Here is an 18114-nt window from a genome sequence, read left to right on the forward strand (position 1 = left end):
CCATTTGGGTACAGACCATTGCTCAGGATCTTTAGGTACTGTCTATCTGAAATATAGAAATACATCTAAGTGATGTATTTCCTTAATCTGGGGAATTTAAATAATCCTCTCAGTGCTATGTAATGATCACAATAAGGTAAAGAAGAATATGAAAAATGTGATCATTCAAATAAAATATATTACAAATATCAGTTACATGATGCCTTTAAAAAGTAGTTTATATGCTACAATAGTAATAACTTAGTCAAATGGTCAAATCTCCAGTCATTTTGTAGGCACTGACGTGCATTTACAGAAAGATGATTTGCCTTTCGTATTATGAATTTTTCCAAAAAGTTAGTTGGATTAACCAAATACACTTGGTCAAGGTATCAAATGGGTTACAATCAAAAATACAAACCAAAGATGATGGAAAAATAAAACCAAAGGGTAAATCATTCCCCCTCCCAACACTGAAAGTTTCTACTTTGATGTTAACTCCAAAGAAAATTAGGGGGAAAAATGGCTTCAATTCATATATATCTAAAGATGTTTATTACATCTATACTTATTTAGAAAAAAGACACAAACAAGTCATAGTTTATTTTGGATAGTATGCCTTCTCTATTTATAACAGCTACTCAATTTTATAGAATGAACATATTTCTTTAAAATGTGGGGTAGAAAATGATAACTGGCCAATTGGGCAAAGGTGAAGTGCAACGAATCACAATCAAATGACAGATAAACAGTGAAAGCCATAGAAATAACAGATATAAAGAATAAGAAGGTTTCTGTACCGTTACCTGAAGTCTGGCCAAAATGCTTGCCTTCTTGGAGTTTGACGAGTAACTTCTTGAACATGAAACGCTGCAGAAACGCTTTGTTTTAGAGTAAAAAGCATCTCGCACACCAACCATCCCACACATTTCGCAGGTAGCTAATTAACAAAAACATTGGTGTTATGATCATATAATAAAACCAATTTTCATCTAACAGTTTAATAATTCCTCCAATTATCTAAAGGTTTTAATTTAAAACATTTCTTTAAAGCAGATAGAAAATTTCTTCTATCTGATACATAAATGATATAAAAACCTAATAAAAGGTAGGGGAAAGACTGGAATGATACCACAGCTACAGGCTCCAGAAGGTCTGACAGTAGCTTAAGGTCTGAAAGGGCTTTAAAAAGGGTCAAAAGACTCACAAACAAATATAAGTTAGATTCAACTAACATTTCCTTAGTGCCCACCTTGTGCCAGACATTATAAGCTCTGATGTTTGAAAGGATTATAAACAAAAGATTAAAAAAAGTGCAACACAACTGAAGATTAATACAAAGTGCAGCACAGGTCTTTAAAATACTGTAAAGACTGAAACATAAAAATGGCCAACTCAGAAAAATGCTAAAGGCAGTATGAGGATTCTCTCAAGTTATATTCAGGAGACGAGAGAAACAGGATAGGTTCAAAGCTTGAAGTACGTGCACCATTGTTAACTGATAATAGAGGGCAACAAAACTCTAACCACTAGTGGGTCTCTTTTGTAAACTAGCATAATGGACAATAATTTGAAAGGAGAATTAGAAGAACAGGGTAGTAAGAAGTGAAGCTCAAAAAAGATACATAGGTTGTGGGATTGCTGAATTACATAACAGTTCTATTTTAAAATTTTTGAGGAATCACCATACTGTTTTCAATATGGCTATACCAATTTACATTACCACCAAGAGTTTATAAGACTTCCCTTTTTCCATATCCTCCTGAACACTTGTTATCTCTTGTCTTTTTGATACTAGCCATCCTAACAGGTATGAGGTGATATCTCATTGTGGTTTTGATCTTCATTTCCCTGATGATTAGTGATGTTGAGTACATTTTCCTGTACTATTGGCCATTTGCATGCCTTTTTTGGAAAAATGTCTATTCAGGTCCTTTGTCCATTTTTAAATTGGATTATTTGCTTTTTTGGCTATTGAGTTGTATGAGTCCTTTATATATTTTGGATATTAACCCCTTATCAAATGTATGGTTTACAAATATTTTCTCCCACTCTGTAGGTTGCCTTTTCAATTTACTGTTTCCTTTGCTGAGCAGAACCTCTTTAGTTTAATGTAACCTCACCGCTTATTTTAGCTTTTGTGGCCTTGTACTTTTGGTGTCTTATCCAAGAAATCATTGCTAAGACCAACGTCAAGGAGCTTCTTTCTTATATTTTCTTCTAGGAGTTTTATAGTTTCAGGTCTTACATTTAAGTCTTTAATCCATTTTCAAGTTAATTTTTGTGAGTGGTATAAGATAGGGGTCCAGTTTTTCTTTTGCATGTGGATATCAAATTTCCCAACACCATTTACTGAAAAGACTATCCTTTCCCCATTGTGTGTTCTTGTTGCCCTTATCAAAAATTAGTTGACTGCAACTCAGTATCTCAAAGAGATATGTGCCCTCCCATGTTCACTGTAGCGTTATTCACAATAGCCAAGTTATGGAAACACACTAAACGTCTTTTGATGGATGAGTGGATAAAAAAAAAAAATGTGGTATATATCTATCTATAGATAGACAGATAGATATGGTATCCATATATATGGAATATTATTCATTAAATTGGAATATTATTCATTATAATTGAGTATTATTCAGCCATAAAAAGAAGGAAATATTGTCATTTCTGACAACATGGACAAAACTGGAGGGGATTATGCTAAGTGAAATAAGCCAGAAAGAGAAAGACAAATAGTGTATGGTATCACTTATATGTGGAAACTTAAAAAAAGAAAGCCCATTTCATAGAATGGTGGTTGCCAGGGGTACAAAGTTTCAGTTATAAAAAGAATAAGATGTGAGGATCTAATGTGCAGCATGGTGACTATAGTTAATAACACTACTGTATTGTATACTTGGAAGCTGCTGAGAGGGGATCTTGTGCTCACACCGCACGCACGCACACACACACACACACACACTCAGTTAACTTTGTGAGGTGACAGATGTGTTAATTATCTTGATCTTGGTAATCATTCCACCGTATCCATGTATATCAAACCACCACATTTATAGACATTTATACATTTAAACATATACAATTATATTTGTCAATTATTCCTCAGTAAAGCTGGGGGGAAAAAAGATAACAGAGCAAACTATGTTGTTGAGTGGGTTGAGTGGGTTCAAATCTCCATCTAAACAGTTATAACTGGAGGAACTTACAGTTTAACCAGTAAGTTCTCATAACAAATTATGAGAAATCATGGAAAAAATGTAAGAAGCCAAGGATAAGAGATAAACAAAGGCTGTCTAAGGGAAAAAAAGCCTGAATGATTTTCTGTTGTAAAAATTCTAGAACAGATTATTTAAAAGGTTTGTGGATCATCTACATTAAAAAAAAAAAAAAAAAGCGATCCCAAGGGGACAGTATATCTTTTCCAAGAACTAAACACGTCAAACTAGAATTCTCATGACCAGGATGTAAGCTCCACCAGGCAGTTTATTCTATATTGTTTCTATTTGTATCTGTAAAACAGAGTCTGGCACATATAAAGCTCCCTTTTGTTATAAGATTACCAGACTGGTATATCATAACTAAACCATGACAAGATGTATATTAACAGGAGTTAACACATTTGATAAAATCTCTCATGTAGCTTTGTCAGTAAGGATTGAGAAATTCAAGCTGAAGTAGAAAACACCTAGGTAGGTTTTAACTGGTTGGATGACTACACCTAGTGAGTCCTGATAAGTGAAGTTAAGTTCTTTGATATGATCTGCAGGACTCTGTACCAGGGCCTTCGATGCTCAACGTTTTAATCAAAAGACTAGAATATAGGGCTTCCCTGGTGGTGCAGAGGTTAAGAGTCCACCTGCCAATGCAGGGGACACGGGTTCGAGCCCTGGTCCGGGAAGATCCCACTTGCCGCAGAGCAACTAAGCCTGTGTGCCACAACTACTGAGCCTGTGCTCTAGAGCCCGTGAACCACAACTACTGAGCCCGAGTGCCACAACTACTGAAGCCCCCGCGCCTAGAGCCCGTGCTTCACAACAAGAGAAGCCACCCAATGAGAAGCCCGCGCACCACAACGAAGAGTAGCCCCCGCTCGCCGCAACTAGAGAAAAGCCCACGCACAGCAGCAAAGACCCAACACAGCCAAAAAAAAAGTTACCAATGTCATTAAAGGCCAAAGGAAACTAATTAAAAAAAAAAAAGACTAGAATATGACTTACAGGGCATTATTATCAAATCTGCAAATGACGATCAGATGACACTGCATTCAACATTAGATGAAAGAATCAGGAATAAAATATTTCTAAGACCAAAATTTAGTAAGAAAAAGGTTACATGGAGAGTTTTAAAGTCTTAACACTTTGGGTTTAAAAAATCAACTGGAAAAGCGCAAGACTGATTTAAATTGGTCTAGTTCATGTGGTTTCAGTTATTTGCAAATTCAGTATTAGTTTGAAAAAAGTTAAAGCAATTTTGGTGGCCTGAATGGAAACACAGTGTCGTAAAAAAAGGAGATAAAAGCTGAACTACCTTCTGTCCTAATCACACAGGGTGACCAACTATTTGCCTGAGGTCCTTCTCCAGGATGTGGGACATTTAATCCTAAAACCAGGACAGTCTCAGGCAAGACAAGTTGTCACCCTACTACCACATAATCTGAAGTATTCCCAGAAGAAAGTGAGCAGGATACTGATGAATTAAATCATTGATGCTGAGAAATGACTGAAGCAATTAGGTTTACTTAGTGTGTCCTAGAGACACCCTAGAAATAAGTGTTGTAATGTGATGGGAAGAGATGTCTTTGTTACAGGGATTAGAATCATTCTGTGTACCTTTAAAAATCAAAATTAAGACCAAAAGACAAAGTTAGAGCAAGGATAATTTTGGTTCAATATAAAGGATATTCTGGTAATTAGAGATACCCTATAGCCAAAGTGTTAAAACAGAAAACTTATAAGGAATCGTTAAAGAGAAGGGAGACTTAACCTTGAAAGTCTCTTTCAACTCTGTAAGTCTATTATCTTACACACTTCCAATTACATAGGGATTTATTATTTAATTATGGAACTTAAGTCCCATTAAGTTTCTCAGCTGCCTTTTGTTTTCATTTTTTTCTACTTGTTTTCTACCAGCAGGTGGTAGGTATGCAAAATAAAGAGATCTAACACAAACCCAGTGATCTTATCTAGAACTATAAGTTTCAGACTGTGTTTCTTCAAACTGTTCTTTAAAAATTCTAAGGGAAATGACAGGAGAAATGGAATCAAAACATACCCTCAAGTATAAAGGTGTGTAACAGGTAAAGGCTGTTCACCTGAGCTGAAGTATATATCTCCATACTCACCCATGCCAGATTTACCATCTGGGTATGTGTACACTTGGCCATTGTTTTTGATAATTGGCAGATTAGAAGGTAAAGGAGCAACTTCCTCTTCACTCTCCTCAGAGCTGGAGCTGCTACTCGTGTCCTCACTGCAGCTATCATAACCGTCAAACATCCCGAAAGAGTCTCTTCTTTTCCTTTCGGATCGTGAAGAATGTTCAGTCTTAAAAGTAGAAGAAATCAGTAACACATGACACAGCACTCATGTACACTACCTAAAAGACCTTAGTTCAAATTGTGATAAATGAGATTTGAAAAATGAAAATCTAGCCCTGAGAATTGATAATTTTATTTTATAATGGAAAGCTAAATGTTTGTGTCAAGTGGAGCCCTCCACTTCCATGAGGCACAAATCTATTAGCTACCATGTTAGCTAAAAGGAGTAACAATAATGATGGAAAAAACACTAAATGGGAATCAGAAGATCATCATGTAATTAAAGTTTTGCCATAAACTAGATATATCACTTCTCTATAAAATGCGATTAGATCAGATGATTTCTTTTTTTAAAACAACTGTGGTGAAATACACATAACAAATACCTATTTCAAAAATTATAGAAGACAGCATTTCTACATGTAACACTATTTCATTTTTTTAACATACATAATTAGAAAAAAACCCAATCATCTCCAGCTAAACACTATTTCCTTTTCAAAAGAAAAAGCACAAAGATACTACATATCATGTTCAGCAAATGCTACTCATATGTTCCTCCAAAAATGTTCCCTCACTCAAGCCACCCAAAAACCCCCAAACTAAACACCTACCACCACTCCAACTTCTCCTGAAATCAATTCCAAAACTTCAAGTTCAGTGAGAAGAAAGTTAAAAGAAAGCAGGGAAAAACAAAGAGAAAAAAGAAACGGAATATTTGAAATGAAAAAAAATCAAACCATCACTAAACATACCAGTGAGTTACAAGTAGAGTGAAAACCATCAACCAAAAAATCTTTAGAGTTTGGTACGTATCTTATTATTTTGCTTCAGTTATAATTTTTTTTGTATCATCTTTCACCTTATGCACAATTTCTTCTCTGGCTAGTTTAACGTCTTAACATGACCAATAACAAAGCTGAAATCTGTGGTCCAAGGTTTGACAAGATAAAACCATCCGAATGCATATCTTAGTTTTATTGAATAAACTGTCATTTTCAGATATGCTTGTATTAAACATTTGCTTTGAGATGGGGAACTGATTTTCATTTGTATCAGGTGTAACTATGAAAGCAACAAAACTAGTTTCTTAATCCACGCAATGGAAATATTATATACTCAAATGAATACTGTCTTTTAAAGAAGTCCCCTTGGGAGACTCTACACATGTTCTACTAATATTGCCGCAACTTCTAAACTCTTTTTTTTTTTTTTTTTACTATTCTTCTTTCAGAACCCTCTTTTAGACCCAATTTAAAAAAGAAAAGCCGACTGAGGTCACTTTAGAATATTCCCCCCTCCCCCACTATTGGTTTCCCCAGCCTGATTATTTAGCAGATTTGGTTCTGAATAGCTTTGTTATTTCTATAAATTACATGTATCTTCAAAGAATCAAAATCTGCTACCACCAGGAGATTTCAAAAGAATAAAGACTCTGAACGCAATTCAGAAGGAAAAGCCTAACAATATTTTGAACTGGTAAGGTGGCAGGGAATAGGATAATGCTTGTTTAGATAAAGTATGGTACTAGCAACACAGAATTCTGACAGACCCAGGTTTGAGACTTAGTTTTGTCATTTATTAGCTGTGAACTTGGGCAAGTGATGACTTTCTTTCTCTTATTCATTCAACATTCAACAACTATTTATCAAGCATCTGTGTGCCTCACAGTAAGAGAGGTTAAGAGAGATCAATGGTTCTCATAAGGTTATAGTCTACTGGTGGGAGAAATCCAAGCAAGACCATGTGATAATAGAGTAATAAGGCAAGTGTAGTCAACTGAGATTCGGTGGTGAGGAAAGACCCTGAGGACAAAAAGGGCAGCCACTTGAATATCTGGTGCTGGAAGGAAAGGGCAAGACAAAGGCTTTTGGGCTGGAACATACTTGGTGCATTGAAAGGCCAATGTGGCTGGTGTCCAGTGTGAGAGGTGTGGGAGATGAGGTTGGAGGAGGATGCAGTGGCCAGATCACCAGGGCCCTTGAAGGCTAGGTTAAAGTTTGATGTATTTTCTTCCTGAGGGCAACATAAAGACACTATGAAATATTTATCACAATGCCTGGAAGATACATTTAGTAAACACCGGCTAGAATTCTAAATCCAAATAAATTCATACACCCTGACTCCATACAGAGATGATCTTTTGCATCCAGAGTTTTCATATAAGTTTGTCGTCCACTTTATAGTCAGCTTGGTTAGCCGCTATTTACTGATCCTGAAATGTCAACACAGAATATCTTATTCTGACTCAACTTGTTAGAGAATATAAACTTAAAATTTCAGGGACCCAATGATTACAAACATTTTGGTTTCAATAAGTATAGGCTGTTAACATTTAAAAAAACGTATTATGGTCAAATACATTTGGGAAATTTTCCTTACTTCAAAGCCCTCTTCGAACCCTTAAGATGCTTGTGAATATTACAATAATTTAAGAGGTATATATAGTATGCAGTGTTTTCCAAAGCATCTTTTTTTTTTTTTTTTTTTTTTTGGTACGCGGGCCTCTCACTGTTGTGGCCTCTCCCGTTGCGGAGCACAGGCTCCGGATGCGCAGGCTCAGCGGCCATGGCTCATGGGCCTAGCCGCTCCACGGCATGTGGGATCTTCCCGGACCGGGGCACGAACCCGTGTCCCCTGCATCGGCAGGCGGACTCTCAACCACTGTGCCACCAGAGAAGCCCCCAAAGCATCTTTAAGGACTAATGTTCTAGAGAAATGTTCTCTATATCAGACCAAAGCCCCTGAGGGGGCTGCAACTTCAATATAAGTTGTAAAATGGGTGGGAAAAAAACTGACTACATGTAGGGAGTTCCCTGGTGGCCTAAGTGTTAGGATTCCAGGCTTTCACTGTGGTGGCCTGGGTTCAATTCCTGGTCAGGCAATTGAGATCCCACAAGCTGCACAGCTCGGGGACCTACAAAGGAGCCTTTCTGTCCATGCTCTGGGTGGAGAGGCTTCTCTGGGATTTTGCAACCAAAGACCTGAGGTTATAATTTATCCTACCCTAGATGGTCAGAAAATTCCCATGTCAAGAAATTAAAGTGGTTCTAGGATACCAGTGCCCCTTGACACCCAGAAAAAGCAATCCTAAATCATTTCAGAAATAATCACCTACAATTCCGGCCTTTCAGCATTTCCACAGATTTTTATCAAATATCAGTACACAATCAAATATCAAATACACAATAAGCGGTCCACCGCAAGCGTCAGCAGAAATAGATTAGATATCCCAAATAGTTAGGCACTGGAATTGCCAGAGACAGAATATAAAATAACCGTACAAGAACTAAGAAGAAATAAAAAATGTTATTAAAAAATGAACAGAGAACACAATCAGAAAGAACCAAATGTTATTTCTGTAAATGAAAAATACAATTGCTGTAATTTAAAAAAAAAAAACCAAAAAAACCCTAAATGGATTAGACATGCCTAAAAAATAATTGGGGAAATGGAAGATAAACATTAAGAAAGAACCCAAAAAGGCAAAGAAGAACAGAAACATAGAAACTAAGAGGTTAAAAGAGCACTGAATGTAAAGATCTAATAATAAATGTCAGTAAGAGTTCTCAAAGGATATGGACTTCCCTGGTGGCGCAGTGGTCAAGAATCCACCTGCCAATGCAGGGGACATGGGTTCGAGCCCTGATCTGGGAAGATCCCACATGCTGCGGAGCAACTAAGCCTGTGTGCCACAACTACTGAGCCTGTGCTCTAGAGCCTGCGAACCACAACTACTGAGCCCGAGTGCCACAACTACTGAAGCCCTCGTGCCTAGAGCCTGTGCTCCACAACAAGAGAAGCCACTGCAACGAGAAGCTCGCACATGGTAACGAAGAGTAGCCCTTGCTCGCTGCAACTGGAGAAAGCCCGCATGCAGCAACGAAGGCCCAACACAGCCAAAAATAAATAATAAATTTATATATATATAAAAAAATTCTCAAAGGAGAGACTATGGAGAATGGAAAAAGGTAAAGCTGAATGAGATACTGGCTGAAAATTTTGAAGAAATAACAAAAACATGAATTCACAGATAGAACTACAATATACGTTAAGCACTACAAAAAGATATCCACATCTAAACAGATGACAGTAAAAGTGCAGGAGACCAGAGAGATTTTAAAAGTAACCAATCACAACAGTGAATCTCACTAGTCAACAAGCCCAGTTTAGGCACATTTAGTCCCATCAGCTGCTTAGTAACTAACCATTAAATATGAATAAACAGGCAAGGATTACCAGTCATTTGTGAAAAGCCTCTTAAAAATGTGGAAGACCAGGAACTTCCCTGGTGGTCCAGTGGTTAAGACTCCTCGCTCCCAAGGCAGGGTGCCTGGGTTCGAGCCCTGGTCGATCGCTGGTTGGGGAACTAAGATCCCACATACTGCAACTAAGCACTTGCGCTGCAACTATTGAGCCTGCACACCTCAATGAAGAGCCCGTGTGCCGCAATGAAGACCCAGTACAGCCAAATTAATTAATTAATTTTAAAACTAAAAAAATTAATTAAAAAAATGTGAAAGACCAAAACAAATCTTCAGAAAAAAAGAATCTACAGGAAATAGAAGTAATACAGGGAGCAAAAGAAAACTTCAAAAAAAAATTCTTCAGAGAAATATAATAATAGGATGCTATCAGTGAACAAGACAGATCTTGGAATTTAAAAAAACAGAAGAGGCAAAATAATAAATTAATACATGGATAGTAAAATCAAGGAAATCTTTCAAAAAGCATGTGTGTATGTGTATACATGAGACAAATAGGTAGATAATAAAAGAGAAAAGAGAAAAGTTAAATACAGAAGATACAAAATCCAAAGAATAGAGATACTGAAGAAAGAAAACAGATAGGAACAAAGAAAAAAATACAACAACAACAAGAATTCCAGGATCAAAAGACAGAGTTCCTATACTGAAGGGACCACACAAGCCCAGCTTAATGACTTAAAAAAAAACCGAACTATACCAAGGTACATCCTTATAAAAATTACAGAACTTTGCCATACTAAAAGCTTCAAGAAAAACACTATATCACACAAAAAGAGAAGGGAATTAGGATATCAGTGGGTTTCTCAATGACAAGATTAACAAAAGTAATGCCTTCAAACTTCTAAAGGAAAAAAATTCTTATCAGAAAAGCTATACTCAAAGCTCCAAGTGAAAATCAACTAACTAAAAAACAAACAAACAAAAAGAAGAAAAAAAAGAAAGCAATAGCTGGTTAAGGAAAAAGATTCTTATCATAAAATCTACACTCAAAGCTCCAAGTGAAAATCAACTAACTGAAAAACAAACAAACCCAAAAAAAAAAAAAAAAAAGAAAGCAATAGCCAGTTCTTTGAGAAGATCAATAAGACTGATTAGAGGTAAGCAAAAAAGAGAAAAGACAAAATTTCCAGTATCATGGATGAGAGGCAGCATCACTACAGATTCTGGAGATATTAAGAGGAGAGTAAGAATATTACCAACAACTCTATGCTAATAAATTTGACAACTTAGAGGAAACGGACAAATTCTTTGAAAGACATAAAACCAAATCTCACATATAAACATAGTACCTGAATAGGTAAATAACTATAATAACCTGAATAGGTAAAGAAATTAAATGTGTAGTTACAAACCTTCTCACAAAGAAAACGCCAGCCCAAATGGCTTCACTGGAGAATTCTACTTAAGAAATACTACTGATTCTACAACAACTCTTCCAGGAAACTGAAGAGGATGAAATAGTGTCCAATTCATTCTATTAGGCCAGCATTACTCTGATCCCAAAACCAGAAAAGCTATTGTAAGAAAACTACAGAGCAATATTACTCATGAATATAGGATGCAAACATTTTAAACTAAATTTTAGCAGACTGATCAAACACTACATAAAAAGAATAATATAGGATGGCCAAGTGGGTTTATCCCAGGAAGGCAAAGCTAATTCAACATTTGAAAATCAATAAATTCATCATATTAATAGACTAAAAACAGAAGTCATATGATTATCTCAAGAGATACAGAAAAAGCATTTTACAGACTCCGAGACCTATTCCTGATTTTTAAAAAAAACCCTCAGCAAACTAGGAATAGAAGAGAACTTCCTCACCCGATAAAGAACATTCAGGAAAATCCTAAACTTAGCATGAAATTTAATGGGGACTTCCCTGGTGGTCCAGTGGTTAAGACTCCATGCTTCTACTGCAGGGGGCACGGGTTTGATCCCTGGTAGGGGAACTAGGATCCTGTATGCTGTGTGGCCCAGCCAAAAAAAAAAGAAATTTAATTATGAAAATCTGGATGTTTTCCCATGAAGACTGGGAGTTTATATATTTGCTTTTGCCATTTTAATTCAATATTGTACTAGAAATTCTAGCCAGCGCAATAAGAAACAAAAAGTACAGAAATAAAGAAATAAAAGAATTCAGATTGTAAAGAAGTAAATTTAACTAAATCTTTATTCCCAGACATCATGATTGTAGAAAATCTGATGGAATATACAGTAAGTGTTGGGCTAATAAGTGTTTAGCAAGGATGCAGGACAAAATATCAGTACAGGAAAATCAGCTGCATTTCTATATACTAGCAACAAAACTCCAGAAATTGAAATTTCTGGAGTTCAATTTCTGGAAATAAAAAAATACCACTTACAATAGCATCAAAAAGTATGAAATAATTGGGGATAAATCTGGCAAAAGATGTGCAAGACCAATACCATGAAAACTACTAAATGTTCCTGAAAGGGTTAAAGAAAGATCTAAATAAATGGAAAGATTTACTGTGTTCACAGATTAGAAGAATAAATATTGTTAAAATGCCAATTCTTCCCAAGTTGATTTATAGATCCAACACAATTGTAATCAAGGGACTTCCCTGGTGGTCCAGTGGTTAAGAATCTGTGCTTCCACTTCAGGGGGCAGGGGTTCAATCCCTGCTGGGGAACTAAGATTCTACATGTTACATGGAGTGGCCAAACAAACCAACCCCGAAAAACATAATCAAAACACAGAAGACTTTGGGGTAGAAATTGACAAGCTGAATCTAAAATTCATATGGAACTGCAAGGGCCTAGAATAGCCAAAACAAATTTGAGAAGAACAAAGTTGAAAGACTTAAGCTTCCTGACTCCAAGACGTATGCTGAAGCTACTCTAATCAAGGCAGTGGAATTTTGACATAAAGACCGACAAACAGATCAAAAGAAATAGACCCATACATATATGGTCAATTGATTTTTTTTCACAAGTGTGAAAAGGCAATTCAGTGGAGAAAATATAGTCTTCTCAACAAAAGGTGCTGGAACAAGCAGATAACCATATGCAAAAAAAAAAAAAAAAAAAGACTGGGATCTATACGTTATATCATAAACAAAACGTAACTCAAAATGGATCACAGGGAATTCCCTGGTGGTCCAGTGGTTAGGACTTGGCAATTTCAGTGCTGTGGCCTGGGTTCAATCCCTGGTTGGGGAACTAAGGTCCCACAAGCCATACGGCGTGGCCAAAAACAAAAACAAGACGGATCACAGACCTAAAAGTAAGAGCTTAAACTAAAAACTTCCAGAAAAAAAAACTGGAAAAAAACATTCACGATGTTAGGTTAGGTATTAAAAAGTTTTTGGATATGACATCAAAAGTATGACCCATTAAAGGAAAAATTGATAACTAAACTTAATCAAAATTTAAAACTTCTGGTCTTTGAAAGACACTATTAGGAGAATAAAACAAGCCACAGACTGGAAAACAATATTTGCAAATCATATACCTGATAAAGGATTTGTATCCAGGACATATAAAGAACCGTCAAAATTCAGTAACTTAAACAACATAATTAAAAAAAAACAGGCAAAGATCTAAAGAGAATTCACAAAGAAGCTACATGGATGGCAAATAAGGACACGAATACATGTTCAACATCATTGGTCATTAGGAAATTACAAATTAAAATCACAAGATGTTCTTATGCATCTATTAGAATGGCCAAACAAACCCACAGCCCTCTATGGTCTGTGCAGCAAATGGAACTCTCATATACTGAAGATGGGAATGTAAAATGGTACAAGCACTTTGGAGAACACGCAGTTTTAAATACAGTGTTAAATAAGATGTGCTAAATATACACCGCCTACGATCCATTCCACTCCTGGGTATTTATCTAAGAAAAATGAAAGCTTAAGTCCATACAAAGACATATATATGAATGATCATAATAGCTCAAAACTGGAAGTACCCAAATGTCCATCAAAAAGTAAATGAATAAACAAATTGTGGTACATCCATACAATGATTCCATTTTGCTACTTGGCAATAAAAAGGAATTAATTTTTGACACACACAACAGCGATAATCTCACAATAATTACGCTGAGCGAAAACCATACCCAAAAAAAAAAGAACACAAGCTGCATGATTTCATTTTTATAAAACTTTAGAAAATGCAAACTAATGTAGTGACAGAAAACAGATCAGTAAGTTACCTGGGGAAGGGATGGGCCAGGGGTGGGAAAGAGGTTATAAAGGATCATGAAGAAACTTTTGGGGATTATGGACAGCTTCTGTATCTTGACTGTGGTGATGGTTTCACGAGTGTTATATTTGTCAAAACTTATTAAATTGTACACTTTAAAGGTTTAAATCTTGTGTCAATTTTACTTCAAGAAAGCTGTTAAAAAAATCTATATCCTGTCAATCTATCAGCCACGTGTAATGGCTGGATAAAGATATTTTCAGATATGCCAAGTCTCAAAAAACTTAGATCCCACTTTTACTCAGATGTGCTTCATTATAATATCAAAGTAATGAAGAAAGAGAAAGATCCAACAGAGGACAGGGAATTCCCAAGACAATGATAAAAGGGATGTCCTTGGATGACAGCTGTACAGGAGGCCTGCAAAGCAACCAGACTATACTGGAGGAGGATGGATGATGGCAGCTCCAGGATAAAAATAAAACTTTTGTGTTTGACAGTTTGTTGGAGGATTTAGGAAAAAGGCAATAGACACTTTTAATAGTGTTAAATGATTAAACGAAAAAATATGAGACAGTTGTTAACTCCAGGAAAAGAAGTTATATCAAAAAGGACAAAGGGAAGGCTTCCCTGGTGGCGCAGTGGTTGAGAGTCCGCCTGCTGATGCAGGGGACACAGGTTCGTGTCCCGGTCCGGGAAGATCCCACATGCCGCGGAGCAGCTGGGCCTGTGAGCCATGGCCGCTGAGCCTGTGCGTCCAGAGCCCGTGCTCCACAACGGAGGAGGCCACAACAGTGAGAGGCCTGCGTACCGCAAAAAAAACCCAAAACAAACAAACAAAAAGGAACAAAGGAAGTTCCCTGGTGGCCTAGTGGTTAGGATTCTGGGCTTTCACTGCCGTAGCCCGGGTTCAATCCAGTGACTGGGCTGAGCAGCAGTAAACATTATCATATAAACACTAATGATTTAACTTATGAAGTGGATAGGTATAAAGATATAGTGATTCCTCATTTCCCCATGAGATTAAAAATAATAAGAAGTGAGTTTTTTGATCAACTTGAATAAAAAGTTTGGAGGATGGAGATAAAAAGGGCGAATGTCAACTTATATTTATTGCCTGGGTTATAAATTTTTTCCATAAAGCTTAACTTATTAAACTTAAATGACTACTCTTTATTATAAGATTATGTCCCCCCTTAAGAATGTTAACAATAGATGGCTATTTTTGCAAAATATCTTTACTTACAAATGATTTACAATGTATATAGTTACAATAGATTTACAGAAAAGTTGAAAATACAGCGCAGATTTCCCATATTATACCTGTTTCCCCTATTAATATCTTACGTTAGTATTGTACATTTGTTAATGAACTACAATTGATGTCATTTAACTAAGTCTATATATACTTTATTCAAATTTCCTTCATTTTTACCCTATGTTCTTCTTCTGTTCCAAGATCCCACATTACATTTAGTTGTTAGATTTACTTAAGCTCCTCTGGGCTGTGAAAATTTCTCAGATTTTCCTGGTTTCTGGTGACCTTGACAATTGAGGAGTACTGGTCAGGTATTTTGTTGAACGTCGCTTCTATTGAATTTGTCTCATATCCTCATGATTAGACTGGGGATACATCCTGTCAACATAACTTATCCCTGTTGATGTTTACCTTGATTACTTGCCAGAATTCTTTTAAAATAAATAAATTTATTTATTTATTTATGGCTGTGTTGGGTCTTCATTGCTGCGCGTGGGCCCTCTCTAGTTGCAGCGCGCGGGCTTCTCATTGCGGTGGCTTCTCTTGTTGTGGAGCATGGGCTCTAGGTGCGCAGTCTTTAGTAGTTGCAGCACTCGGGCTCAGTAGTTGTGGCTCATGGGCTTAGTTGCTCCGCGGCATGTCGGATCTTCCCGGACAAGGGATTGAACCTGCGCCCCCTGCATCGGCAGATGGATTCTTAACCACTGCACCATCAGGGAAGTTCCACTTGCCTGAAGAATTATTTGGCAGTTTTTTCTACTATAAAATTACTCTTCACCTCTCTCCATACTGTACTCTTTGGAAGGAAGTAACTATTCGAAGCCCACGCTCAAGGAGTGGGGAATTAAACACCCCCTCTTTTTTAAAAAAATAAATTTATTTAAAAAAATAAAGCACTCTTAAACAAATTAATTAAATGAAGTAGCACTCTTCACCCCATTATTTCTCATTTCAGTATCCTGTTTGTTTCTTTCAGAGAATTTTGATTTTAAGATTTTTGTGAGCACTTAATTTTTTGCCTATCTTCTATGAACTGTAAGTATTTCTGTCTTGTTCACAATATTCTCAGCGATCAGCATTGCAGGACTCAAATATTTGTTGTCTCTCAACTGGGGGCAGTGGATATTAGCCCCCTGGTAGATATTTGGCAATATCCCTTAAGAGGACTGGAGGAAAAGAGTCACATTCCTTTGCATTAACATGACAGGAGAGTCCAAAACGCTGTTTAGTGCCACTGGTGAGAAACCCTGATTTAAACTGAGCCTTTATGTTTTTGGTTATAAGTGACAGAAACCTAATTAAACTGTGGTTCCTAATTTGATGAACAAACTGAATTTGGTAGGAGATAAGCAGAAACCATTTTATTCTCTCATTATTGTCCCTGAATATTTGAGGATCCCTCTTTATTCCTCAGACAAAATCTTAGTCAAAGCCTTTAGCTTTTTTCCCTGGTATTATCTCTTTATCATTCATTTCTTAAATCTGCCATCTTACAGTTCTAAGAGCAGAGTTCCTAAATTTAAAAAATCCCAAATAATGGGTATGTTGTCTTCACCTGGGTTAAGTGCATGCCTAGGGGTATTCAACCAGAGGGTCAGGGGCATAAAAGAACAGAGCAGCTCCAAAGACAATTATGTGGATGAATGGAATGAAAATTTCCGAGAGAAAAACAGGGGGTCAGGTCAACTCAGTATTACACACATACACACACACACACAAATTAGACTTGTTTAAAGGCTGAGAGAAGATTTCTGATGGGCAAGAGGAGGATCTTTTTAGGCAGAGAACAGCATAGGCGAAAGCACATCAGCAAGAGGCCATCAAGCACCCCCTCTTTGAGTGTGGCTATCTACACAAATTATTTGGAATTCTTTCACATAGATTTCCTCTCCTTTAAAAACTTCCCCCTTTTGGGTTTGCAGTCTTCTCATCGTTAGATTCAGACTGTATACTCCCAGTTGAAATACTACATAACTCATGCTACTCAGGGTAGTAAACCCAGATTATATGATGTTCATCTGCCCCTTATTGGTGATGATAAGACTTGGTCTAGCTGTGGGATCTGGTTCTCCACTGGTGTTTTACTGTTTTCCCTCTTTTAATAAGCAACCTATGGAAGACACTTCAAGACCATGCAAATATACTGCTCATCAAAATTTCACTCCAGATTTAGCATCCAATGATTCTTGCCCAATCTTTTACTATGATTTTCCAATCCCAGAATTCCTTCCATATTCATCAGTTGGCATTCTTCTGTTAGGAAGATCCCTTCTTTTTTCTCTTATGGGTATTAACTCCTGGATTCCAACTTTTCAATGGTTTGTAATTCTTTATTGTCCTTTGTTATTTGGGGGCTCAAATCATGACAGATTCAGGCAGTGGGAACCCATTCAAGCCGACTCCTGTGTCATTCTGACATGCCCCTATCATTTTTGAACAATTTTTTGCTTTCTGGCATAACAAGACATTCTAGGCTTATCTCACTTTCCTGTCTCAGCTCTGAAATCAACCATTTCTCCAAAGAGCCTTGGTTTCTTTTACTAGGAATGTTAGAAATAAAGATCTAGGTGGTCCATGTGTTCATTGCTACTGGGGTATCTCTTTGCTTCTGGAGCCTTTCAGTGCATGTGAGTTGGAATATATATGCACACATGTATGTGACATATGACTTATGTATATACAATGTATTTTCAAAATCATAAGTTCACACTTACACCTCCAATTAGAATCCATCCCCACAGGGCTTTTCCTTACCTTCTCACATCCGTATTTGTCTCTCTCTTCTTCTATTGAAAACCCTGGCTTCCAACAAAATTAACATTTATTCATTTGCTCCATCCTTTTATATATTTAAATAGCTTCAGAGCATAACATCCATACTGCTACAAAA

General features: G+C 36.7%; 1 protein-coding gene across 1 annotated transcript in view; it reads right to left on the reverse strand.

Moving 5' to 3' along the window:
- The window catches only part of MBTD1 (mbt domain containing 1), a 66087-nt gene that overhangs the window by 32484 nt on the left and 15489 nt on the right, over positions 1-18114 (reverse strand). The window contains exons 4-5 of the mRNA XM_065896924.1: positions 5324-5525; positions 786-919 (exon numbers count right to left, since the gene is read on the reverse strand). Coding sequence (XP_065752996.1) covers positions 786-919; positions 5324-5477 — 288 coding nt within the window. The 5' untranslated portion in view covers positions 5478-5525. The remainder of the gene's footprint in view (positions 1-785; positions 920-5323; positions 5526-18114) is intronic.

The sequence above is a fragment of the Phocoena phocoena genome, chromosome 19 (assembly GCF_963924675.1).
Source record: "Phocoena phocoena chromosome 19, mPhoPho1.1, whole genome shotgun sequence".
NCBI classification, from domain to species: domain Eukaryota; kingdom Metazoa; phylum Chordata; class Mammalia; order Artiodactyla; family Phocoenidae; genus Phocoena; species Phocoena phocoena.